The sequence below is a fragment of the Oncorhynchus tshawytscha genome, unplaced genomic scaffold, assembly GCF_018296145.1.
Source record: "Oncorhynchus tshawytscha isolate Ot180627B unplaced genomic scaffold, Otsh_v2.0 Un_scaffold_1828_pilon_pilon, whole genome shotgun sequence".
Classification (NCBI taxonomy): domain Eukaryota; kingdom Metazoa; phylum Chordata; class Actinopteri; order Salmoniformes; family Salmonidae; genus Oncorhynchus; species Oncorhynchus tshawytscha.
In genome coordinates this window covers 95,001-122,106 of record NW_024609577.1, presented here as the reverse complement: position 1 = coordinate 122,106, position 27,106 = coordinate 95,001, and the positions used below count along the sequence as shown (strand labels likewise).

The 27,106-nt window shown below is 48.3% G+C and overlaps 1 protein-coding gene across 1 annotated transcript in view; it reads left to right on the top strand.

Moving 5' to 3' along the window:
* The window catches only part of LOC112240503 (adiponectin receptor protein 2-like), a 71,023-nt gene that overhangs the window by 24,065 nt on the left and 19,852 nt on the right, over positions 1-27,106 (top strand). Inside the window, 2 exon segments of the mRNA XM_042316028.1 lie at positions 21,430-21,615; positions 25,665-25,836. Of these exon segments, the coding sequence (XP_042171962.1) occupies positions 21,430-21,615; positions 25,665-25,836 (358 nt within the window).

The window sequence follows — 27,106 nt, the reverse complement described above, 5'->3', positions numbered from 1 at the left end:
GTGCGATTTGCCCAGGCAGGATACTCTGAGCGCAGCCCAATCCAGAAAGCTGGCAGTGACTTCTGATTTTAAATGACATTCCCACAGAACCGCTTGTTGCAATTTTCGACGAGGCTCTCTTATTCAGATATCGGTAAGTGGACTGGAGGCAAGGCATGAAAGGGATAACGAATCCAGTTGTCATCTGTTTCGGGAAAGTACCTGCGTAATTGTGCACCCAACTCACTCAGGTGCTTCGCTATATCACATTTGACGTTGTCCGTAAGCTTCAGTTCATTTGCACACATCATACAATGATGGCAAAACCTGTGTGTTGTGCTTGTTAATGCAGACAGAGAAGAGGTCCAACGTCTTAATCATAGCCTCAATTTTGTCTGGCACATTGAATATAGTTGTGGAGATTCAGGCGAGGGGAGAAAAAACATCACCCAGATAGGCCAGTCGTGTGAGGAACTCGTCATCATGCAAGCGGTCAGACAAGTGAAAAATATGGTCATATGACATTGTTTTGTTATTTTGCTGAACACTTAGATGGTTTAATTTTATTTTTGGCAGTGAAACGAGGCTACTCAGGCGAGAGAAAAACCTCTCCCAAATGTGTAGCCCTGTTGGAAAATATAAATGGACTGTGAAAATATGAACTTATTATTTTTTTTAAAGTGGATAGTTTTTAAATATGTGAATCACATTTTTATTTGGTGTACCCCCGACGGCATTGTGCGTACCCCTGGTTGGGAACACCTGATCTAAGGCCAGGACTACAGGCGATCATCACCAGTCCCACGTCTATAGTTGTCAGAAGGCAACATTTTCTTTGCAGCCAACCCAGTTGAAAGGTGGCGTTGTATGTAGCAACAGTCGGACAGTAATGTGTGTCTGGTCGTTGGTCTGAAGTCTCAGGCTGGCTGGATCACACCACACAACTGGGTTAAGGTTCATTCCTAGTGTCTCGTTAACAAACAAGTTATTTTAAGCGACAAGCGATCACATTCTCAGAACATTCTAGACATTCTCAGCTTTCTATTTTCATTCTATAGTTCCGTAGTGAACAGTATCAAGCTTTTTAACTTATCTTGTTAGGTTGTTGTGTGGATGGCTGTGTCTATGGTTACCAGGTGGCACCCTACACTGAGTTTACAAAACATTAGGAACAACTTCCTAATATTGAGTTTGCCCTCAGAACAGCCTCAATCGTTGGGATATAGACTGTACAAGGTGTCAAGTGTTCCACAGGAATGCTGGCCCATGTTGACTCCAATGCTTCCCACAGTTGTGTCAAGTTGGCTGGCTGTCCTTTGGGTGGTGGATCATTCTTGATACACACTGGAAACTGTTGAGCGGGAAAAACCATACACCATTGCACTTCTTGACACTCAAACCAATGCGCCTGACACCTACTACCATACCCTGTTCAAATGCACTTAAATATTGTCTTGCCCATTCACCCTCGAATGGCACACACACAATCCATGTCTCCATTGTCTCCAGGCTTAAAAGTTGGTGATTCTGAGACCAGTCATAAAAGGAACTGGTCTCACTAGAAATAGTGACTTGAGTCAGAGAGTGACTTTCACCATCTAGACTCATCTACTAGAACTGTGATGAAGACATTGTAACACTATCCTAATCATAGAGAAAAGAACAAGTATGACAGGGTCATTCTAGAAAGAGTCACTTTCCCTATCAACCTGATCATCAGCTGGAACCTGGATGATGCCATTATTACACTAGTTAGTCTAGTTAAATACACAGTATTTTAACATACAGGAAATAGGTGGAAGTTAAAACCTCAAGTCTGCCTCTTCACCTCCCATCTCTTATTCAGTCAGCTACATGAGGAAGACTCTTCACCTCCCATCTCTTATTCAGTCAGCTCCATGAGGAAGACTCTTCACCTCCCATCTCTTATTCAGTCAGCTCCATGAGGAAGACTCTTCACCTCCCATCTCTTATTCAGTCAGCTCCATGAGGAAGACTCTTCACCTCCCATCTCTTATTCAGTCAGCGCCATGAGGAAGACTCTTCACCTCCCATCTCTTATTCAGTCAGCTACATGAGGAAGACTCTTCACCTCCCATCTCTTATTCAGTCAGCGCCATGAGGAAGACTCTTCACCTCCCATCTCTTATTCAGTCAGCTCCATGAGGAAGACTCTTCACCTCCCATCTCTTATTCAGTCAGCTCCATGAGGAAGACTCTTCACCTCACATCTCTTATTCAGTCAGCTACATGAGGAAGACTCTTCACCTCACATCTCTTATTCAGTCAGCTACATGAGGAAGACTCTTCACCTCCCATCTCTTATTCAGTCAGCTACATGAGGAAGACTCTTCACCTCCCATCTCTTATTCAGTCAGCGCCATGAGGAAGACTCTTCACCTCCCATCTCTTATTCAGTCAGGGTACCATGCAGGAAGACTCTTCATCCCATCTCTTATTCAGGCTCCATGAAGACTCTTCACCTCCCATCTCTTATTCAGTCAGCGCCATGAGGAAGACTCTTCACCTCCCATCTCTTATTCAGTCAGCGCCATGAGGAAGACTCTTCACCTCCCATCTCTTATTCAGTCAGCGCCATGAGGAAGACTCTTCACCTCCCATCTCTTATTCAGTCAGCGCCATGAGGAAGACTCTTCACCTCCCATCTCTTATTCAGTCAGCGCCATGAGGAAGACTCTTCACCTCCCATCTCTTATTCAGTCAGCGCCATGAGGAAGACTCTTCACCTCCCATCTCTTAATCTCAGCAAGAGGGAGATGCAAAAATACATTTAGATTAGATGGAGGGAGAAAACTACACTTCACTTTAGCAGCTCTCTGTCGCCAGCTAATCCTCCTCTCCTTCCTCCATCCTCCAATCTTATCACATGTTAAAGGCTAGATGAAACTGCATAGAGTTGTACACCCCAGTATGGGGTCAGACATCTGATCTTGGAGAAATGTTTATTCTATTCTGCTGAGATATTTACTTTGTTTGGTATTCTTATCTTATCAAGGGTTCAAGCCAGTGAAGCGGGGCGAAACCCTGTTGTATTTGTTGGTGTTCATTATTATTATTATTATTTTTCCTCTTCTTCGTGCGAGGAAAGTTTGTTGTAAAAAGTGCCATAAAGTAGGTTCAATTAGATTATTTCGCAAAAAAGTTGCAGGAGCCTCTCACGCACAGCCGTTCACTCCAACATGCTAGCTACGCACCCCTTCATGCGAGGAAAGTTAACATTTCAAATTCCCGTGAGATGGTAAGGCCGAAGAGGGTGAAACTTGACGTGATGGTAAAGGCCAATAGTCTACACTTTCTCGTGCAATGCCATTCCATTTGGCCACAAGGTGGCGCTATAGCAGCTGATTGAAATGACTAACTTTGAAGGGTCACGCCCCTCACCCCATATGACCTAGAGTCCTGAAATTCAGTGCATAGGTCCCTCTTCTCACAAGGAACACATTTTCCCCAAGGACCCATTAGGTCCGTCATGATGGATTTTCCACCATTTTTTAATTTTGTGAAAAACACTACATCTCGTCCGGAACCACTGGGCCGATCTGGATGAACCTTCATATATGGCATCTATGGACCAAGGTCTCTCAACGCAATGTTTTGCAGACTAGTATGTCAAACAACATGGTCCCTACTGACCAATAAACAGTTAATTTGGGAGTTGTCTGGCATATTAATGCTAATAAATCAGACATGGATAATCGTATCGTAACCAAACTTGTTCCAAACACTCAACATATGTATGCCCATTCAGATCGGCCACACGGTGGCGCTATATATCTCAATCTGTTTGACTCAGAGTGATGAAATTTGGCACACATGCTAAGGGACATGAGTATTGTTCATGCAAGCTCATTGGCTTATTGCGGCCATATGGTTTGAGCTCTTATAAAATGTGTGTTTGAAGATGTGCATCTATAGCTGCTATATACCACATTTGGTATCGATCAGTCTATCGGTTCTGGAGAAGACGTTTTAAAGTAGTCATCTAGGGTTGCAAAATTCCGGGGGAACTTTCAATAAATTCCCTGGTTTTCCCGAAATCCCAGTTGGAGGTTTCTAGAATCAGGAGAGAATATGCAGAATATGCAGACTATCCAGACTATCCAGACTCCTCCAACTAGGATTTCTGGAAAACAAGGGAATTTATTGAAAATTCCAGGAATTTTGCAACCCTATAGTCAACATCCATAAAAAAACAGTCCAAAATGCATCAAAAGCATGGTAATGAGCACAGAAGTGGCTTATCTTAGGGTGACGTGTCCTGATGGTGCTATTGGGGGGGGGGTGTGTGTGTGTGTGTGTGTGTGTGTTATGTATGGGTGTGTGATGTTTCATTGTGAAACACTATCAATACACTTCTTCAGGTACTACGAACACTTTTGCCATCTTATAACTACTCCGCTCGCTTCAACATTTGCCAAAAGTGAATAACACCACCTAGCTTGAACCGCTGATTGCATCTTTTTATGTGTTATTGTTGCATCGGCGAGAAGAAACCTGCAAGCGAACATTTCCCAGCATGTTTTTCTATTCATTATGAGTGAGTCATAGAAGCCTGTTACGTTCCACACCACTATCAACCACATCCTCCTGACTGACATGTTCATTAGAATTTACCCAGCGGTATTAAACCTACTGATCTTCTGATAGTCACCCCCCCTGTGGCAGACTAACTAGGAATCACTCCATTCCTTCATGCCTCCTTCACAAAGACACCGGCTTGATTCATGCCTCCTTCACAAAGACACATCTGTCCGATTCCAACCTTGCTGAAGCACCGCCAGATCATCACCGATCCTCCACCAAGTTTCACAGTGGGTGCGAGACACTCACTCTCAAGGTCTCGCACTGTGACATTTGGTGGAGGATTAGTGTGAATCAGACCGTGTGACGCAATGGGCAGGGCCTGCCGGGTTGATATGGGGTGAACTTCCCCCTTTAACAAGAAGGGAGATAATATCAGGGAAACAGTTGTTTTACCTAAGAACCTACTGCTACTCTGATGAAAACAAGCAGTATTAATGCAGTAATACTCTTCCCATCGAACTAAAAACAAACGGTAGCCTGACTTACTGACACTCTTCAATTGTACTGCTGATATTGCCGTGGGCCTAACTGGCGGTATTGCCGTGGGCCTAACTGGCGGTATTGCCGTGGGCCTAACTGGCGGTATTGCCGTGGGCCTAACTGGCGGTATTGCCGTGGGCCTAACTGGCGGTATTGCCGTGGGCCTAACTGGCGGTATTGCCGTGGGCCTAACTGGCGGTATTGCCGTGGGCCTAACTGGCGGTATTGCCGTGGGCCTAACTGGCGGTATTGCCGTGGGCCTAACTGGCGGTATTGCCGTGGGCCTAACTGGCGATTTTCTTGCTTGTATGTTTAAAAGTCCAACAGTTTAAGTCTGACAGTAGGATCAAATCACATTTTATTGGTCACATACACATGGTTAGCAGATGTTAATGCAAGTGTAGTGAAATGCTTGTGCTTGTAGTTTCCGACCGTGCAAAAATATCTAACAAATAATCTAACAATTTCACAACAACTACCTTATACACACAAGTGTAAAGGAATGAATAAGAATATGTACATATAAATATATGGATGAGCGATGGCTGAACGGCATAGACAAGATGCAGTAGTTGGTATAGAGTACAGTATATACATATGAGATGAGTAATGTAGGGTATATAAAGTGGTATTGTTTAAAGTGACAAGTGATACATTTATTACATCCAATTTTTAATTATTAAGTGGTTAGAGATTTGAGTCAGTATGTTGGCAGGAGCCACTCAATGTTAGTGGTGGCTGTTTAACTGTCTGATGGCCTTGAGATAGAAGCTGTTTTTCAGTCTCTCGGTCCCTGCTTTGAAGCACCTGTACTGACCTCGCCTTCTGGATGATAGCGGGGTGAACAGGCAGTGGCTCGGGTGGTTGTTGTCCTTGATGATCTTTATGGCCTTCCTGTGACATCGGGTGGTGTAGGTGTCCTGGAGGGCAGGTTGTTTGCCCCTGGTGATGCGTTGTGAAGACCTCACTGCCCTCCTAGAGAGCCTTACGGTTGTGGGCGGCGCAGCTGCCGTACCAGGCGGTGATACAGCCCGACAGGATGTTCTCGATTGTGCATCTGTAAAAGTTTGAGTGTTTTTGGTCACAAGCCAAATTTCTTCAGCCTCCTGAGGTTGAAGAGGCACCTTCTTGACCACGCGGTCTCTGTGCGTGGACCATTTCAGTTTGTCTGTGATGTGTATGCCGAGGAACTTAACTTACTACCCTCTCCACTACTGTCCCGTCGATGTGGATAGGGTGGTGCTCTCTGCTGTTTCCTGAAGTCTACGATCAACTCCTTTGTTTTGTTGACGTTGAGTGTGAGGTTATTTTCCTGACACCACATGCCGAGGTCCCTCAACCTCCTCCCTGTAGGCCGTCCCGTTGGTAATCAAGCCTACCACTGTAGTGCCATCTGCAAACTTGATGATTGAGTTGGAGGCGTGCATGCCATGCTGTCATGGGTGAACAGGGAGTACAGGAGAGGGCTGAGAACGCACCCTTGTGGGGCCCCAGTGTTGAGGATCAGCGGGGTGGAGATGTTTCCTACCCTCACCACCTGGGGGTGTCCCGTCAAAGGCCAGGACCCAGTTGCACAGGGCGGGGTCGAGACCCAGGGTGTCAAGCTTAATGACGAGTTTGGAGGGTACTATGGTGTTAAATGCTGAGCTGTAGTCGATGAACAGCATTCTTACATAGGTATTCCTCTTGTCCAGATGAGTTAGGGCAGTGTGCGGTGTGATTGCGATTGCGTCGTCTGCGGACCTATTGGGGCGGGTCTAGGGTGTCGGGTAGGGTGGAGGTGATATGGTCCTTGACTAGTCTCTCAAAGCACTTCATGATGACGTAAGTGAGTGCTTCGGGGTGATAGTCGTTTACCTTAGTTACCTTCGCTTTCTTGGGAACAGGAAGCTCTTGAAGCATGTGGAACAGCAGACTGGGATAAGGATTGATTGAATATGTCCGTAAACACACCAGCCAGCTGGTCTGCGCATGCTCTGAGGACGCGGCCGGGGATGCCGTCTGGGGCGGCAGCCTCGTGAAGGATAACACGGGAGTTGGCTGTGGTGAAGGAGAACCCGCAGGTTTTGGTAGTGGGCTGTGTTGGTGGCACTGTATTGTCCTCAAAGCGAGCAAAGAAGCTGTTTAGTTTGTCTGGGAGCAAGACATCGTGGGCCGCGATGGGGCTGGTTTTCTTTTTGTAATCCGTGATTGACTGTAGACCCTGCCACATACCTCTTGTGTCTGAGCCGTTGAATTGCAACTCTACTTTGTCTCTATACTGACGCTTAGCTTGTTTGATTGCCTTGCGGAGGGAATAGCTACACTGTTTGTATTCGGTCATGTTTCCGGTCACCGGATAAGTAGCCTTGTCTGGGTACCAGACTCTTACATTCCTCTCCTTGCTACTCCATGTCATTGCCAAAGAGTCAGGCCTCAATCTCACTATTCAATATGCAGCTCTATTTCAGAATTAGTTGCTCATTGGTTGTTGGAAATACATGAATATTTTCCATGTCATGTGGAGTCTCAATTAGAATTATAGCAAATTGGAAAACAAATTCTTAGCTGTTATATTTTGCGGCTTAAAATCAAAGATGAGATGTTTTGTGGTTGCAGTATATATTTAGTTTGAGATTTTAGACGTTAGCTAGCAACTTTTTTGACGGACTGGTTTCATCTGGACAAAAAAAACTGTTGCTTAGCAACCGGACACCAATGTGATCTCTGGAGTGAAAAAAAGTGATTGTTCACATAATAGTTGTGATGGAGGAGGGCTCTCGAATCAGGTTAGAGTTGGAAAGACTACCCCAATGTGTTTTCCATATTGATTTCCAAGGAGGCCGTGTGTGTGGTGGGGTTACTGTGTAGGGCCTAAAACTAACTTTTTTTTGTATAACAGCCACTATGGCGGGTAGATAAATCAAAAAATTTTTATATTAGATTTTTTTTGTACATAATTTTGGGCCATAATTACACATAGAAACACACAAAAGGGTGAGCATGCTTAGTAATGTTTCTTAAAAAAACAAATGCTTTAATAGTAATAAGTAATGTGGTATATTGCTCAATTTAATTTGACATTCTGTGACCTGAGTATTAACAAAAATATCAGCCCAAAATGTTTTTGTAGCATGTAGAGGCCAACGATGTCTCTTTCTGCTAGCAGTGGAAGCAGACTCAAACATTAAAAACAACCGAGCTTGTGAACAAAACAAATGTCAATAACCAAGAAACACGAGTACGAAGTCTTACCGTAGTAGACTTTAGAGTAAATTAGACCAACTTTTATGCCCGTGGCCATTGCTTCTAAAAAAGTCATCGTTCAGTGCTCACAGCCCCCAGACAGGCAGTGTTGCTGCGAGAGGTGGGATTAGCTGTAACATTAGGATTCAGATTTAGTTCTGAAATACCAGATATGAAACAAAATGGCAAATTCTAATTGTATTGGTCACTTACATGTTTTTTAGCAGATGTTAACGCGGATGTTGTGAAATGCTTTCGTCTATTTTGCTATAAATTACAACACTTAAGTGTGCCCATACTTGACTATTTTTTAAATGAAATGCCCACACTGTTGAGCCCGGAGTGTTGCTACACGCCAACGTGTCTGGTGAACTAGACATTCTTACCCGCCAAAATCCACCTCGTTCATTTTAGGCCCTGTTACTGTGTGTGGTGGGGTTACTGTGTACATGGGTCAGCTAGCAGTGCACTTCTTTGCTTCACTTCCTCAAAAAGGAGCCCTCTAATGCAGGGTAGGAGTCAGGGACGGCCCCTCTTCCTCTGTCTCTCTCTCTGTCTCCTCTAATGCAGGGTAGGAGTCAGGGTCGGCCCCTCTTCCTCTCTGTCTCTCTCTCCTCTAATGCAGGGTAGGAGACATGGACGGCCCCTCTTCCTCTGTCTCTCTCTGTCTCCTCTAATGCAGGGTAGGAGTCAGGGTCGGCCCCTCTTCCTCTCTGTCTCTCTGTCTCCTCTAATGCAGGGTAGGAGTCAGGGTCGGCCCCTCTTCCTCTCTGTCTCTCTCTGTCTCCTCTAATGCAGGGTAGGAGTCAGGGTCGGCCCCTCTTCCTCTCTGTCTCTCTCTCCTCTAATGCAGTGTAGGAGACATGGACGGCCCCTCTTCCTCTATCTCTCTCTTTCTCCTGCATGTGATCGTTGTTTATGCTTAGAGAAGGAAGCTTCAACCCCAGAAGACTCTGACACTTAGATGTCCGTCTGCTCTCTGCCTCAAATGCACCACACTTTCACTCTCACTTCTCCAGCTGTGTGGAAAGAACTGACAACAATGTGCCAAGTATTTTTCTAGATCTCTGGGGATTTCTGCCTGTTTTTGGTTACGGTTCTAGCTGACGTTATCTAGCTTGAGTTGTGTGTTATTGTTCTTCACAGAACTCTTCTCTGAGCAGTCACAAGTGTCAGTTGGTACACACTCGCACCCCCCCCTGCCTGTGTGTCCCAGGGGGATGGTGGAGATGATGGTCCTAATAGACAGCAGGTCATTAGGTAGGTCTCCTCTGTGCCAGCCAACCACTGTGCCAGCCAGCCACTGTGCCAGCCGACCACTGTGCCACTCAGCCAACCCACCCAGCGTGCCAGCTAGCCAGTCAAAGTGCTCTAATTTTACATGTCTGGGTATTCCTCTAGGGAAACCCCCGCCTCTCAACCTCTCTCCCAATCATCTCCTGAGCTGACAAGGTAAAACTCTGTCCTTCTGTCCCTGCACAAGACAGATAGTTAACCCACTGTTCCCCGGGCACCGACGACATGGATGTCTATTAAGGCAGCCCCCGCACCTCTCAGATTCAGAGGGGTTGGGTTAAATGAGGAAGACTCATTTCAGTTGAATGCATTAATTTGTACAACTGACTAGATATCTCCCTTTCTCTTTAACTCAATCTGTCTCTCCCTGTCTGTTGCAGTCAGTCTGACTGCCTCTCTCGTGCTGCGCCGGCTCTCTGCCGATGTGCCCTTGAACAAGGCACTCAACCCTAATTGCTCCTGTAAGTCACTCTGGATAAGAGCGTCTGCTAAATGACTCAAATGTCAATGTAAGGAGAGAAGAAGAAAGGGGACTAATGCAATAGTGAGTGGCCGGGACGAGGGCACTAATGCAATAGTGAGTGGCCGGGACGAGGGCACTAATGCAATAGTGAGTGGCCGGGACGAGGGCACTAATGCAATAGTGAGTGGCCGGGACGAGGGCACAATGGTTTGATCACTGTTTCACTTCCCTAGAAAAGGGCGCTTCAGTTCCTCATTCTCCTATCTGGGAAAATCATCCCTTTCCGTCCTGTGTCTCCGTGTCTCTCTCCTTGCTCCCGACACATCAGGATCTGGTCAGATAAATGCCTCCCAACACGCTAGGCTCTGGTCAGACACTGGTCAGATAAATGCCTCCCAACACACCAGGCTCTGGTCAGATAAATGCCTCCCAACACACCAGGCTCTGGTCAGATAAATGCCTCCCAACACACCAGGCTCTGGTCAGATAAATGCCTCCCAACACACCAGGCTCTGGTCAGATAAATGCCTCCCAACACACCAGGCTCTGGTCAGATAAATGCCTCCCAACACACTTTGGTCAGACACTGGTCAGATAAATGCCTCCCAACACACCAGGCTCTGGTCAGATAAATGCCTCCCAACACACCAGGCTCTGGTCAGATAAATGCCTCCCAACACACCAGGCTCTGGTCAGATAAATGCCTCCCAACACACCAGGCTCTGGTCAGATAAATGCCTCCCAACACACCAGACTCTGGTCAGATAAATGCCTCCCAACACGCCAGACTCTGGTCAGATAAATGCTGGTGCGTCACCCCCCCTTGGAGAGGAAAAGGCCAGGACACAGTCGCAACGTGATGTTCAGATAAACCTCTTTAGCATTGCTTCAGTTGGCCTTTCTCTTTCCATTTGATCGTGTAACTCAGTACTGAACCTTGGCAACAAAAGGATTAAGGACAAAGTCTTGGTTTATTTTCTCTACCAGCGTCACCCACCCCCTTCACCATTATCCACTCCTTTACCAAACAACACCGGGCTGTGTGGAGACGGAGTGGAGACCTTGGTGTGTACTCTGAGCTTTCATAGACTTATTTGTCTGTCCCCAGGTAGACTGTGTGTGTGTACCTGTGTAGACTGTGAATGTAAACTTTCAATACTGCTCTTGTTTGTTTAATTTAACCTTTAACTAGGCAAGTCAGTTAAGAACAAATAGTTATTTCCAATGACGGCCCAGTGTATGTCCGTGCCCGAGGATATCTGGCTAAGGAAAAGGGGAGCAGTGCACCATGGAAGTGATGGATTGCTCAATCTCCCCCATGTGACTGACACACACACACACACACACACACACACAGGCTTGCATGCTAGCAGCTGGATCTCAGGCCAAAGAGGGGAAGCGGTGTTAGAATGAAACTTCTGTATTTTTCTCATGGTGTGTGTGATGGTGTGTTTACTCCTCTGACTGTAGACACTGCTGGTGGAAGGGATGGTCTGTAGGGATGGTCTGTAGGGATGGTCTGGAGGGATGGTCTGTAGGGATGGTCTGGAGGGATGGTCTGGAGGGATGGTCTGGAGGGATGGTCTGGAGGGATGGTCTGGAGGGATGGTCTGTAGGGATGGTCTGGAGGGATGGTCTGGAGGGATGGTCTGGAGGGATGGTCTAGTATATCTGCAGGCCCCACTTTATAGAGAATAGGGTGCCAGTATATCTGCAGCTGAACACAACAATCTAGCTGCCAATTGATGATAATCAATCATTTGATTTGTTTCCAGTACCCTATTGATTGCCAGTTAGGCTAAGCACATTGGAATTATGAGGCATTTAACAGAGTCTATGCTTTATGTCCAACCTCGGGAGGGTGGTGTGTGTGTGTGTCTAACCTCGGGAGGGACGGTGTGTGTTCCTTTCTGGGATCAGGACTGAGGATTGGAAAGGCATGATATTACACCAGTCTACAGTATTACAGCTGATATTACACCAGTCTACAGTATTACACCAGTCTACAGTATTACAGCTGATATTACACCAGTCTACAGTATTACAGCTGATATTACACCAGTCTACAGTATTACAGCTGATGATATTACACTAGTCTACAGTATTACACCAGTCTACAGCATTACACCAGTCTACAGTATTACACCAGTCTACAGTATTACACCAGTCTACAGCATTACACCAGTCTACAGTATTACAGCTGATGATATTACACCAGTCTACAGTATTACACCAGTCTACAGCATTACACCAGTCTACAGTATTACAGCTGATATTACACCAGTCTACAGTATTACAGCTGATATTACACCAGTCTACAGTATTACAGCTGATGATAGTACACCAGTCTACAGTATTACACCAGTCTACAGTATTACAGCTGATGATAGTACACCAGTCTACAGTATTACAGCTGATGATAGTACACCAGTCTACAGTATTACACCAGTCTACAGTATTACAGCTGATGATATTATATTACACCAGTCTACAGTATTACAGCTGATGATAGTACACCAGTCTACAGTATTACACCAGTCTACAGTATTACAGCTGATATTACACCAGTCTACAGTATTACAGCTGATATTACACCAGTCTACAGTATTACAGCTGATGATATTACACCAGTCTACAGTATTACACCAGTCTACAGTATTACAGCTGATATTACACCAGTCTACAGTATCTGACATTCAGCACTCTGCTTCACTGTATGATTTGATAACCCATAGAGAGCCTGCAGTCATTTAGTGGATGATGTGACAAACAGCTTGTCCTTGTTCCCTTAATTTTGAATGACCGAGAGTAGCCCCTTGTCAACTTGACCTGAAGTGACTCTCTCTCGTGTGTGTGTGTGTGCGTGTGTGTGTGTGTGTGTGTGTGTGTGTGTGTGTGTGTGTGTGTGTCTGTGCGTGTGTGTAATAATAATGGAGTTATATATATTTTTTTAGTAATACATTTTTCAGAACTAACAATCAGCAGAATAACCGTCATGGAGAATGTAAGAAACGTCCCGGCATGGGGCCACCATGGATTCAGTTCATGTTTGAGTCACTTCGACAGCATAAGAACAAGGTATAAGCCATGGCAAAATGTAGAGAATTGCTGGAAATTTGCTTTAAAACTTCACATTTTCTCTTTGCCCCATGCCAAAATGTGTAGAAACTTTAAACTGTGGTTTAAACTGTGACCAACAGATGCATATCTGTATTCCCAGTCATGTGAAATCCATAGATTAGGACCTAATGAATTTATTTCAATTGACTGATTTCCTTAAATGAAGTGTAACTCAGTAAAATCTTGGAAATCGTTGCACGGTGCGTTTATGGTATTTTTGTTCTGTTTACATGTCAGCTCATCTAAGACCCGGGTTCTCAGTGGGACTCAACAGAACCGTGTTCCACTCCTCAGCCAAGAGAACGTGATGAACTGTAATGTACTCCACCCCGTCGTTAGCATTCCACACGGCCTATCACATGACACCCTAATCCCTAGTGCACTATTTTGGACTCCAATGACCCAAATAATTCCCTATTCCCTACATACCTGTAGTGTACACTATTTATGACCCTGGTCCTAATATGAGCCTAGTCAAAACTAGTTCCCTACTATACGGGGGTCTCTTATGTGTGAGTGTCTGGGGGGGGGTACTAGAGTGTCTGGGGGGTACTAGAGTGTCTGGGGGGGGTACTAGAGTGTCTGGGGGGTACTAGAGTGTCTGGGGGGGGAGTGTACTAGAGTGTCTGGAGTGGGGGGGTACTAGAGTGTCTGGGGGGTACTAGAGTGTCTGGGGGGTACTAGAGTGTCTGGGGGGGGTACTAGGTCTGGGGGTACTAGAGTGTCTGGGGGGTACTAGAGTGTCTGGGGGGTACTAGAGTGTCTGGGGGTTCTAGAGTGTCTGGGGGTTCTAGAGTGTCTGGGGGGTACTAGAGTGTCTGGGGGGAGTGTCTAGAGTGTCTGGGGTGTCTGGGGGGTTCTAGAGTGTCTGGGGGGTACTAGAGTGTCTGGGGGGGGTACTAGAGTGTCTGGGGGGGGTACTAGAGTGTCTGGGGGTACTAGAGTGTCTGGGGGGTACTAGAGTGTCTGGGGGGTACTAGAGTGTCTGGGGGGGTACTAGAGTGTCTGGGGGGTACTAGAGTGTCTGGGGGGTACTAGAGTGTCTGGGGGGTACTAGAGTGTCTGGGGGTACTAGAGTGTCTGGGGGGTACTAGAGTGTCTGGGGGGGGGTACTAGAGTGTCTGGGGGGTACTAGAGTGTCTGGGGGGTACTAGAGTGTCTGGGGGGTCTAGGTGTCTGGGGGGTACTAGAGTGTCTGGGGGGTTACTAGAGTGTCTGGGGGTACTAGAGTGTCTGGGGGGTACTAGAGTGTCTGGGGGGTACTAGAGTGTCTGGGGGGTACTAGAGTGTCTGGGGGGTACTAGAGTGTCTGGGGGGTACTAGAGTGTCTGGGGGGTACTAGAGTGTCTGGGGGGTACTAGAGTGTCTGGGGGGTACTAGAGTGTCTGGGGGGGGTACTAGAGTGTCTGGGGGGTACTAGAGTGTCTGGGGGGTACTAGAGTGTCTGGGGGGGGTACTAGAGTGTCTGGGGGGTACTAGAGTGTCTGGGGGTTCTAGAGTGTCTGGGGGGGGTACTAGAGTGTCTGGGGGGTAGAGTGTCTGGGGGGGTACTAGAGTGTCTGGGGGTTCTAGAGTGTCTGGGGGGTTCTAGAGTGTCTGGGGGGTTCTAGAGTGTCTGGGGGGTACTAGAGTGTCTGGGGGGTTACTAGAGTGTCTGGGGGGTTACTAGAGTGTCTGGGGGGTACTAGAGTGTCTGGGGGGTACTAGAGTGTCTGGGGGGTACTAGAGTGTCTGGGGGGGTGTACTAGAGTGTCTGGGGGGTCTAGAGTGTCTGGGGGGTGTACTAGAGTGTCTGGGGGGTGTACTAGAGTGTCTGGGGGGGGTACTAGAGTGTCTGGGGGGGTGTACTAGAGTGTCTGGGGGTACTAGAGTGTCTGGGGGGGTACTAGAGTGTCTGGGGGGTACTAGAGTGTCTGGGGGGTTACTAGAGTGTCTGGGGGTACTAGAGTGTCTGGGGGGGTACTAGAGTGTCTGGGGGGTTACTAGAGTGTCTGGGGGGGTACTAGAGTGTCTGGGGGTACTAGAGTGTCTGGGGGGGGGGTACTAGTGTCTGGGGGTACTAGAGTGTCTGGGGGGTACTAGAGTGTCTGGGGGGGGTTACTAGAGTGTCTGGGGGGGTGTACTAGAGTGTCTGGGGGGGGTACTAGAGTGTCTGGGGGGGTACTAGAGTGTCTGGGGGATACTAGAGTGTCTGGGGGTACTAGAGTGTCTGGGGGGGGTTACTAGAGTGTCTGGGGGGTTACTAGAGTGTCTGGGGGGTGTACTAGAGTGCCTGGGGGTACTAGAGTGCCTGGGGGGGGTACTAGAGTGTGGGGGTACTAGAGTGGGGGGTACTAGTGTCTGGGGGGGGTTACTAGAGTGTCTGGGGGGTGTACTAGAGTGTCTGGGGGGGGGTACGTACTAGAGTGTCTGGGGGGGAGGGTACTAGAGTGTCTGGGGGGAGGGTACTAGAGTGTCTGGGGGGTACTAGAGTGTCTGGGGGGTACTAGAGTGTCTGGGGGGTTACTAGAGTGTCTGGGGGGTACATACTAGAGTGTCTGGGGGGAGGGTACGTACTAGAGTGTCTGGGGAGGAGGGTACGTACTAGAGTGCCTGGGGAGGAGGGTGTACTAGAGTGCCTGGGGGTACTAGAGTGCCTGGGGGGGGTACTAGAGTGTCTGGGGGTACTAGAGTGTCTGGGGGGGGGGTACTAGAGTGTCTGGGGGGGTGTACTAGAGTGTCTGGGGAGGAGGGTGTACTAGAGTGTCTGGGGGTACTAGAGTGTCTGGGGGGGTACTACTAGAGTGTCTGGGAGGGGGTACTAGAGTGTCTGGGGTGGGGTGTACTAGAGTGTCTGGGGGGATACTAGTGTCGAGATGTACACAAGGCAGACACTTGAGAGTTGAACCACCCAGTCAGTTCTGACCCCAAACAAACCGTTGCTGGCACTGACCCACAAGCCCCAAAACATCACCCAGTCAGCTGGGTTGACAACCACCTGCTCCTGTGTGTTGGCTCTGGGGTGAGGCAGAGGGATGCATGGGTCATCTCTTCTGTGGAGGTGTAGCCTATATGTGTGTTCACCCATGGTTACTTATGTGTGGGTGAGTCATTTTTACATAACTGATTGCCCTCTCAGCCTTTTGCCCCCCCACCACACCAACAGATCCTCCCTGTTCCCTGTCCAGCCCTCCGGCTGTATTACAAATGTTTATGTTCCTGGACCAATAAAGCTGAGCTATCACTCTGGTGTGTGTTGTGGACCAGGGATACGTAGCAGAGCCATCACTCTGGTGTGTGTTGTGGACCAGGGATACGTAGCAGAGCCATCACTCTGGTGTGTGTTGTGGACCAGGGATACGTAGCAGAGCCATCACTCTGGTGTGTGTTGTGGACCAGGGATACGTAGCAGAGCCATCACTCTGGTGTGTGTTGTGGACCAGGGATACGTAGCAGAGCCATCACTCACTGGTGTGTGTTGTGGACCAGGGATACGTAGCAGAGCCATCACTCTGGTGTGTGTTGTGGACCAGGGATACGTAGCAGAGCCATCACTCTGGTGTGTGTTGTGGACCAGGGATCAGAGCCATCACTCTGGTGTGTGTTGTGGACCAGGGATACGTAGCAGAGCCATCACTCTGGTGTGTGTTGTGGACCAGGGATGCGTAGCAGAGCCATCACTCTGGTGTGTGTTGTGGACCAGGGATGCGTAGCAGAGCCATCACTCTGGTGTGTGTTGTGGACCAGGGATGCGTAGCAGAGCCATCACTCTGGTGTGTGTTGTGGACCAGGGATGCGTAGCAGAGCCATCACTCTGGTGTGTGTTGTGGACCAGGGATGCGTAGCAGAGCCATCACTCTGGTGTGTGTTGTGGACCAGGGATACGTAGCAGAGCCATCACTCTGGTGTGTGTTGTGGACCAGGGATACGTAGCAGAGCCATCACTCTGGTGTGTGTTGTGGACCAGGGATACGTAGCAGAGCCATCACTCTGGTGTGTGTTGTGGACCAGGGATACGTAGCAGAGCCATCACTCTGGTGTGTGTTGTGTTTTTAAACAGTCCGTCAGGGGTATCTTCTCCCACCAGGTCACTGGAGTTAATATGGAGGGGGACTGTGGTTAGAGGGCACCCTGTCACCTACACTCTGAGATGAAGGTTTATAAATACTTCATTGGTTGAGATGACTCCCTACATTAATGCCTCTCTATAATTCACAGTCATCCCTTTACTGTAATGTATCAGTCTGGTGGCAGACAGGACATGTATAATAAAACACACACACACACACACACACACACACACACGAACACACACACGAATGACACACACACGAATGAACACACACACGAATACACACACACACACGAACACACACACGAACACACACACGAATACACACACACACACACACGAACACGTGCGTTCAGACGGCCTTCTGCTATGCATATACACCATACTGCTCTAGTGTGTAATGAGGAGGCTCCAATCTATGGCATAGCTGGAGACTTAACAGTGTGTGACATTGCACCGCCTACACACACACACACACACGCACACACACACTGGCCAGGCCATGTTGTTGGACTGCTCTGGAAGTCTGGCTGGGCTTGGTGGGCATGGGAAATGGGTTAGACATGTATTATAAATACGGCTAGCGTCTCATCTGAACACTGCTAGCTAGCCTAGCACCCCTCTGTTGCTCCATGAATAAACGGTGTATATAAAGATCTGTTATGCATCATTTAGTAGCCTGGTGCCACTGTTCATCTCTCTCTCTGTCTCTCTGTCTCTCTGTCTCTCTGTCTCTCTGTTCTCTGTGTCTCTGTGTCTCTGTGTCTCTGTCTCTCTCTCTGTCTGTCTCTCTCTCTGTGTCTTCTCTCTGTGTCTCTCTGTGTCTCTGTGTCTCTCTCTCTCCACATATAGTAGCCTGGTGCCACTGTTCATCTCTCTCTCTGTTTATATATAGTAGCCTGGTGCCACTGTTCATCTCTCTCTCTGTTTATATATAGTAGCCTGGTGCCACTGTTCATCTCTCTCTCTCTCCATATATTAGCCTGGTGCCACTGTTCATCTCTCTCTCTATCTCTCTCTCTCTCTCCACATATAGTAGCCTGGTGCCACTGTTCATCTCTCTCTCTGTTTATATATAGTAGCCTGGTGCCACTGTTCATCTCTCTCTCTCTGTTTATATATAGTAGCCTGGTGCCACTGTTCATCTCTCTCTCTGTTTATATATAGTAGCCTGGTGCCACTGTTCATCTCTCTCTCTGTTTATATATAGTAGCCTGGTGCCACTGTTCATCTCTCTCTCTGTTTATATATAGTAGCCTGGTGCCACTGTTCATCTCTCTCTCTGTTTATATATAGTAGCCTGGTGCCACGGGTTCACCTCTCTCTTTCTCTCTCCACATATAGTAGCCTGGTGCCACTCTTCATCTCTCTCTGTTTATATATAGTAACCTGGTGCCACTGTTCACCTCTCTCTCTGTCTACATATATTAGCCAGGTGCCACTGTTCATCTCTCTCTCTGTTTATATGGGGCGGCAGGGTAGCCTAGTGGTTAGAGCGTTTGACTAGTAACCGGAAGGTTGCAAGTTCAAATCCCTGAGCTGACAAGGTACAAATCTGTCGTTCTGCCCCTGAACAGGCAGTTAACCCACAGGTCCTAGGCCGTCATTGTAAATAAGAATTTGTTCTTAACTGACTTGCCTGGTGCCACTGTTCATCTCTCTCTGTTTATATATAGTAGCCTGTTTTCATCTCTCTCTCTGTTTATTTAGTAGCCTGGTGATACTGTTCATCTCTCTGTCTACATAAAGTTAGTAAGTGTAGTTTGAGTGTCACTGTTCATCTCTATATTCCTGTTTTCAGATGACTTGGCACCCTGCATCAACCCTCTGGAAGCTTCAGTTGTATGTGAAGAGTGTAAATGGTGAATGGCTACAACTTCTATTTTAGTGACTATGAATGTTGTGATGTGAAAATAGAATTAACGTTGACAGAAAGCCGTGGGGAGGTTCTGCTGTAGTCAAACTAAATCTATACTGGAGTAGTGTGTGTGGGGGGGGGTCAGCTGTAGTCAAACCAAATCTATACTGGAGTAGTGTGTGTGTGTGTGTGTGGGGGGGGGGGTCAGCTGTAGTCAAACTAAATCTATACTGGAGTAGTGTGTGTGTGTGTGTGTGTGTGGTGTGTGTGTGGGGGGGGTCAGCTGTAGTCAAACTAAATCTATACTGGAGTAGTGTGTGTGTGTGTGTGTGTGTGTGTGTGTGTGTGTGTGGGGGGGGGGGTCAGCTGTAGTCAAACTAAATCTATACTGGAGTAGTGTGTGTGTGTGTGTGTGTGTGTGTGGGGGGGGGTCAGTGTGTCAAACTAAATCTATACTGGAGTAGTGTGTGTGTGTGTGGTGGGTGTGTGTGTGTGTGGGGGGGGGTCAGTGTAGTCAAACTAAATCTATACTGGAGTAGTGTGTGTGTGTGTGTGTGTGTGTGTGGGGGGGGGGGTCAGCTGTAGTCAAACTAAATCTATACTGGAGTGTGTGTGTGTGTGTGGGGGGTGCTGTGTCAAACTAAATCTATACTGGAGTAGTGTGTGTGTGTGTGTGTGTGTGTGTGTGTGTGTGGGGGGTCAGCTGTAGTCAAACTAAATCTATACTGGAGTAGTGTGTGTGTGAGACTACATTTATAGTGGTGTATTCTAGTGCTGTATGTGTCCTGCTCTCTTCTATCACTCTGACTCCCTTACTTGCACCTTGTGGCTCAGTAAGACTTTCCCATTGACTCTGTTCTCATTCTCACTGAATATTTCTCAACACCTTACCTCTCTCTCTCTCTCTCCTTCTCTCCCTCTCTCTCTCTCTCTCTCTCTCTGGTTTTATCACTTGGCCAGACCTTTTTTTGTCACCTGAAATTGTCGTTCTCTCTCTGAGTCTACTAGTGAGTCTCCCTTGTTTCTTTTTAAATGATATGTTGTCCCTGCTTTGAGTGTTGAGCTGTACCATGGGATAGATGATATGTTGAGCTGTACCATGGGATAGATGATATGTTGAGCTGTACCATGGGATAGATGATATGTTGAGCTGTACCATGGGATAGATGATATGTTGAGCTGTACCGTGGGATAGATGATATGTTGAGCTGTACCGTGGGATAGATGATATGTTGAGCTGTACCGTGGGATAGATGATATGTTGAGCTGAATATGAATATAGATGTATGTGTGAGGACTGTATCATTACGTGGGACAGATGATATGTTGTCCCAGTTCTGCTGCAACCTATTAGATTTATTGAATAGACTATACAGTATGTATGTGTGGGGACTCTCTTGTTCCCCATCATTACAGGACAGGGTTTTCATGTTGTCCCAGTTCTGCTGCAACCTACTTAGTATTTATTCAGAACAGATCTTCCCCTACAGTCACTGGCAGTGTCACAGCGTGAGATCCTGGCATTGATTCATTCAAGTCTGATGGCGGCAGGAAAGAAGGCCTGGCTAGATAACAGGTCAAGCCTGATGGCGGCAGGGAAGGAGGCCTGGCTAGATAACAGGTCAAGCCTGATGGCGGCAGGGAAGGAGGCCTGGCTAGATAACAGGTCAAGCCTGATGGCGGCAGGGAAGGAGGCCTGGCTAGATAACAGGTCAAGCCTGATGGCGGCAGGGAAGACTGTCATTGTACAGGCCACCTATGCGTGTGTGAGTAAATTGAAGGGGCTGATGTGTGTGATGATGAATGACTTTTCCATCCTGTCTCTGGCATATTAACCCCCCACCTCACTGATTATTGTAATTGCTTTCTGCCTGTGTAGTAGGGAGTGTCTCTTACACACACACACACACACACACACACACACACACACACACACACGGTTGTTAATTAGGGAGTGAGCCACACTGGGCTCCTTCCCAAATAGTACCCTATTCCCTGTTTACTGCAGGGCCCATAAGGTGCTATTGGGACATCGTTGGGATGGGAGAGATGCTTTGTATGGTTTTAAGCCAGTCTGGTGTTGGACAACTCAAAGCAGATAGAAATTGCCATAAGCCAGGTCACACCAATCAATGGTTTATTAATTAGCCGTGTGTGTGTGAGAGAAACTGATATTCAGTTTGTAGGGCAATGGGCCCTGACCTGAGTCCTGGTGTGTGTGTTCTGGGTAACCTCCTCTGTGGAACATCGATCTGGGAGGGTCTGTTGTTCTGACTGGGGGGTCTGTTCCGACTGGGGGGTCTGTTGTTCCGACTGGGGTTCTGTTCTAACAGGGTGTTCTTGTGTTCTCAGAGACCCAATGCGCTGGAGTTGCAGAAAGTGACTGATGGAGAGGAGGAGGAGGAGAGAGATGGAGGGATGGACTCTACCTCTGCAGGGGAGGAGGACTTGAAGACTTCAGACGAGGGCTTCATGGGCATGACGCCTCTACTACAAGCCCACCACGCCATGGAGAAGATGGAGGAGTTTGTTCACAAGGTCAGTCTCTCTCTCTCACACACACACACTGGTCCCCCTAAGTCTCACCTTGGACATACTCTTGGTCATGTAGTGTATGTGGACTAACCAGTTCCCCCATCACATTGACTCTGTACCCCCCATCACATGGTTCCCCCCCATCACATTGACTCTGCACCGGTTCCCCTCACATTGACTCTGTACCAGTTCCCCTGCACATTTACTTCCCCCCCTGCACATTGACTCTGTACCGGTTCCCCATCACATTGACTCTGCACCGGTTCCCCCATCACATGGACTCTGCACCGGTTCCCCCCTCACATGGACTCTGCACATTGGTTCCCCCCCCTCACATGGACTCTGCACCGGTTCCCCCATCACATGGACTCTGCACCGGTTCCCCCCCTGCACATGGACTCTGCACTGGTTCCCCATCACATGGACTCTGCACTGGTTCCCCTCCCTCACATGGACTCTGCACCGGTTCCCCCCTCACATGGACTCTGCACCGGTTCCCCCCCTCACATGGACTCTGCACCGGTTCCCCCATCACATGGACTCTGCACCGGTTCCCCCATCACATGGACTCTGCACCGGTTCCCCCATCACATGGACTCTGCACCGGTTCCCCCATCACATGGACTCTGCACCATGGTTCCCCCCCCCCCTCACATGGACTCTGCACCGGTTCCCCTCACATGGACTCTGCACCCGGCACATGGACTCCCCCATCACATGGACTCTGCACCGGTTCCCCCACATGGACTCTGCACCGGTTCCCCCATCACATGGACTCTGCACATGGTTCCCCCATCACATGGACTCTGCACCGGTTCCCCCATCACATGGACTCTGCACATGGTTCCCCCCCCCTCACATGGACTCTGCACCGGTTCCCCCATCACATGGACTCTGCACCGGTTCCCCATCACATGGACTCTGCACCGGTTCCCCCATCACATGGACTCCGCATCACATTGGTTCCCCCATCACATGGACTCCGCACCGGTTCCCCATCACATGGACTCCGCACATTGGTTCCCCCCATCACATGGACTCCGTTCCCCATCACATTGGTTCCCCCCCCATCACATGGACTCCGTACCGTTCCCCCCCATCACATGGACTCCGTACCCGTTCCCCCCCCCACATGGACTCCGTACCCGTTCACCCCCTGCACATGGACTCCGTTCCCCGTTCCCCCCCCATGCACATGGACTCCGTACCCGTTCCCCCTGCACATGGACTCCGTACCGGTTCCCTCATCACATTGGCTCCGTACGGTCCCCCTCACACATTGACTCTGTACCGGTTCCCCCTCACATTGACTCTGTACCGGTTCCCCCTCACATTGACTCTGTACCGGTTCCCCCACATTGACTCTGTACCGGTTCCCCCTCACATTGACTCTGTACCGGTTCCCCCATCACATTGACTCTGTACCGGTTCCCCCATCACATTGACTCTGTACCGGTTCCCCATCACATTGACTCTGTACCGGTTCCCCCATCACATTGACTCTGTACCGGTTCCCCCCCTCACATTGACTCTGTACCGGTTCCCCCCCCATCACATTGACTCTGTACCCCCCCCACATTGACTCTGTTCCCCCCACATTGACTCTCACATTGACTCTGTACCGGTTCCCCCTCACATTGACTCTGTACCGTTCCCCCTCACATTGACTCTGTACCGGTTCCCCCTCACATTGACTCTGTACCGGTTCCCCATCACATTGACTCTGTACCGGTTCCCCCATCACATTGACTCTGTACCGGTTCCCCATCACATTGACTCTGTACCCCCACATTGGTTCCCCCATCACATTGACTCTGTACCGGTTCCCCCTCACATTGACTCTGTACCGGTTCCCCCATCACATTGACTCTGTACCGGTTCCCCCTCACATTGACTCTGTACCGGTTCCCCCTCACATTGACTCTGTACCGGTTCCCCATCACATTGACTCTGTACCGGTTCCCCATCACATTGACTCTGTACCGGTTCCCCCCACATTGACTCTGTACTCGGTTCCCCATCACATTGACTCTGTACCGGTTCCCCCCACATTGACTCTGTACCGGTTCCCCCCACATTGACTCTGTACCGGTTCCCCCCACATTGACTCTGTATTGACTCTGTACCGGTTCCCCCACATTGACTCTGTACCGGTTCCCCCACATTGACTCTGTACCGGTTCCCCCTCACATTGACTCTGTACCGGTTCCCCCCACATTGACTCTGTACCGGTTCCCCCACATTGACTCTGTACCGGTTCCCCCCACATTGACTCTGTACCGGTTCCCCCACATTGACTCTGTACCGGTTCCCCCCACATTGACTCTGTACCGGTTCCCCCACATTGACACATTGACTCTGTACCGGTTCCCCCCACATTGACTCTGTACCGGTTCCCCCACATTGACTCTGTACCGGTTCCCCCACATTGACTCTGTACCGGTTCCCCCCACATTGACTCTGTACCGGTTCCCCCCACATTGACTTCCCCCCACATTGACTCTAAAACCTTTTCTCTGTAAAGTGCACCACTTTTGATGAGGGGGACATTTGGACCAGTTTATTCAGCCTGTCATTATCAGAGGTTTGTTCATCTCTCTGTCACCCCAGTGGGTTATGGGCATGATTGTCATGTTCAGTAGGGAGAGAAAACAACATTTGAAAACAGTGAGGTTCTATACATTCACTTATCCAATAGAAGAAATGTATCTGTTGCTAAATGTTTTGCTGTGTGTGGCCCGACTGAACACGGCCCTGCAATATGTACTCTGTGGTGCCTAACCTCTAGAACGGGGGCCAACTAGAAATGGACCTACGCTGCTCACAATTCCTCAGTTGATGGAGACAGACATCTAACTTGTGCTGAAATGGCAAACAGCAGGCTTTCAATTACAGAAATAAATCACTTGATGACTCAGAATTAGTCAACAACAACTGTTTCTCGCTCTCTCCTGTGCCCACCCCTATAGGCTCTGGTCTAAAGTAGTGCACTATGTAGGGAATAGGGCTCTGCTGGGAATAGGGCTCTGGTCTATGTGCACTATATAGTGAATAGGGCTCTGTAGTCTAAAGTAGTGCACTATATAGGGAATAGGGCTCTGGTCTATAGTAGTGCACTATATAGGGAATAGGGCTCTGGTCTAAAGTAGTGCACTATATAGTGAATAGGGCTCTGGTCTAAAGTAGTGCACTATATAGGGAATAGGGCCCTGGTCTAAAGTAGTGCACTATATAGGGAATAGGGCTCTGGTCTAAAGTAGTGGTCTACATAGGGAATAGGGTGCCATTAGGGACCTGTGTGTCCCTGACCAGGTTTGCCTGGAGAGACGGTATCACATGAGTGGTCACCAGAACTTTAGGTGGAACACTGTACACACACCTCACATTTCTCTCCTCTAACACTGTACACACACCTCACATTTCTCTCCTCTAACACTGTACACACACCTCTTTCTCCTCTAACACTGTACACACACCTCACATTTCCCTCCTCCTTCTCTCCTCTAACACTGTACACACACCTCATATTTCTCTCCTCTAACACTGTACACACACCTCACATTTCCCCCTCTCTCCTCTAACACTGTACACACACCTCACATTTCCTCCCTTCTCTCCTCTAACATCCCTAACACAGATATTACATAGGGAGGTCTGTGGAATAGTAGTCTAACACAGATATTACATAGACTACGGTTCCACAGGCCTCCCTAACACAAATATTACATAGGGAGGCCTGTGGAACAGTAGTCTATGTAATATCTGTGTTAGACTACTGTTCCACAGGCCTCCCTAACACAGATATTACATAGACTATTGTTCCACAGGCCTCCCTATAGACTACTGTTCCACAGGCCTCCCTAACACAGATATTATCCGGGTGTCCCTTCACCCTGAACATCAAATGGAGATAAGAGAGAAACACACGAAAGAGAACACTCTTTTCATTCCCCTCAGTTGTGTCATTTTATTCGTAACTCAAGTTCAATCCCGCGTCGGAGGAAAACCTAATGAAGTGCTTTTCCGCGCCTCTCCCTGTGTCTTCTCCCCAGGTGTGGGAAGGCCGGTGGCGAGTCATTCCTCATGACGTGCTGCCTGAGTGGCTGAAGGATAACGAGTATCTCCGCCACGGGCACCGGCCGCCCATGCCCTCCTTCAGGGCCTGCTTCAAGAGCATCTTCAGGATCCACACTGAGACTGGCAACATCTGGACTCACCTGCTGGGTAAGAGAGTGGTCAAGTGTGCCAAACACCAAGCTAGCATTTAAATTGAAATATATTTTTCAAACAAAGCTAGTAAATGAATGTCATTTGATGGTGACATTTACTTTGGTTTGAGTGACTTAACAGCTAAATAGATCACACTACACCCTTAGAAACCCACAGCTAATTAGATTAAACTACACCCTTAGAAACCCACAGCTAATTAGATCACACTACACCCTTAGAAACCCACAGCTAATTAGATCACACTACACCCTTAGAAACCCACAGCTAATTAGATCACACTACACCCTTAGAAACCCACAGCTAATTAGATCACACTGCACCCTTAGAAACCCACAGCTAATTAGATCACACTACACCCTTAGAAACCCACAGCTAATTAGATCACACTACACCCTTAGAAACCCACAGCTAATTAGATCACACTACACCCTTAGAAACCCACAGCTAATTAGATGAAACTACACCCTTAGAAACCCACAGCTAATTAGATCACACTGCACCCTTAGAAACCCACAGCTAATTAGATCACACTACACCCTTAGAAACTCACGGGGGGTAGAGGTGCACAGCTGAGTCAGACACAGAGGATAAAACAGTGTTTAATACTATGGTTAATCTGCCATGTCGTAACGTCCTGCCTAATCACTAGTAATGGTGTTAACGTTCCCCGCTCTCTGCTCGAGCACTCTGCTGCTTCCATCCTGACGGGTTTAAGACGACACACACACACACACACACACACACACACACACACACACACACACACACAGAGAGTCAGACTAAGGACCAGCCAATACACAGACTAACATGAGGTCCCTGCTCACACGTGCAGAAATGATAGAATAATATGGGAGCACAGGGCAAACCATGCGCACACACACACACACACACACACACACACTCACTTCACACACCAGAGCAGATGCAGAGTCAGGCATTACACAGACTAAGGACAGGACCAGGGCAGTAACACACACACACACACAGGCTCTCTTCCGCTCCAGAGCAGAGTTAAATCACAGACCCATTTAGCTGGGTTAGGGTTGGACCCATTTAGCTGGGGTTAGGGTTGGACCCATTTTAGCTGGGGTTAGTGTTGGACCCATTTTAGATTGGGTTAGGGTTGGAGGGGTTGGGTTGGACCCATTTTAGATTGGGTTAGGGTTGGACCCATTTTAGATAGGTTGGACCCATTTAGATTGGGTTAGGGTTGGACCCATTGTAGATTGGGTTAGGGTTGGACCCATTTAGGGTTGGACCCATT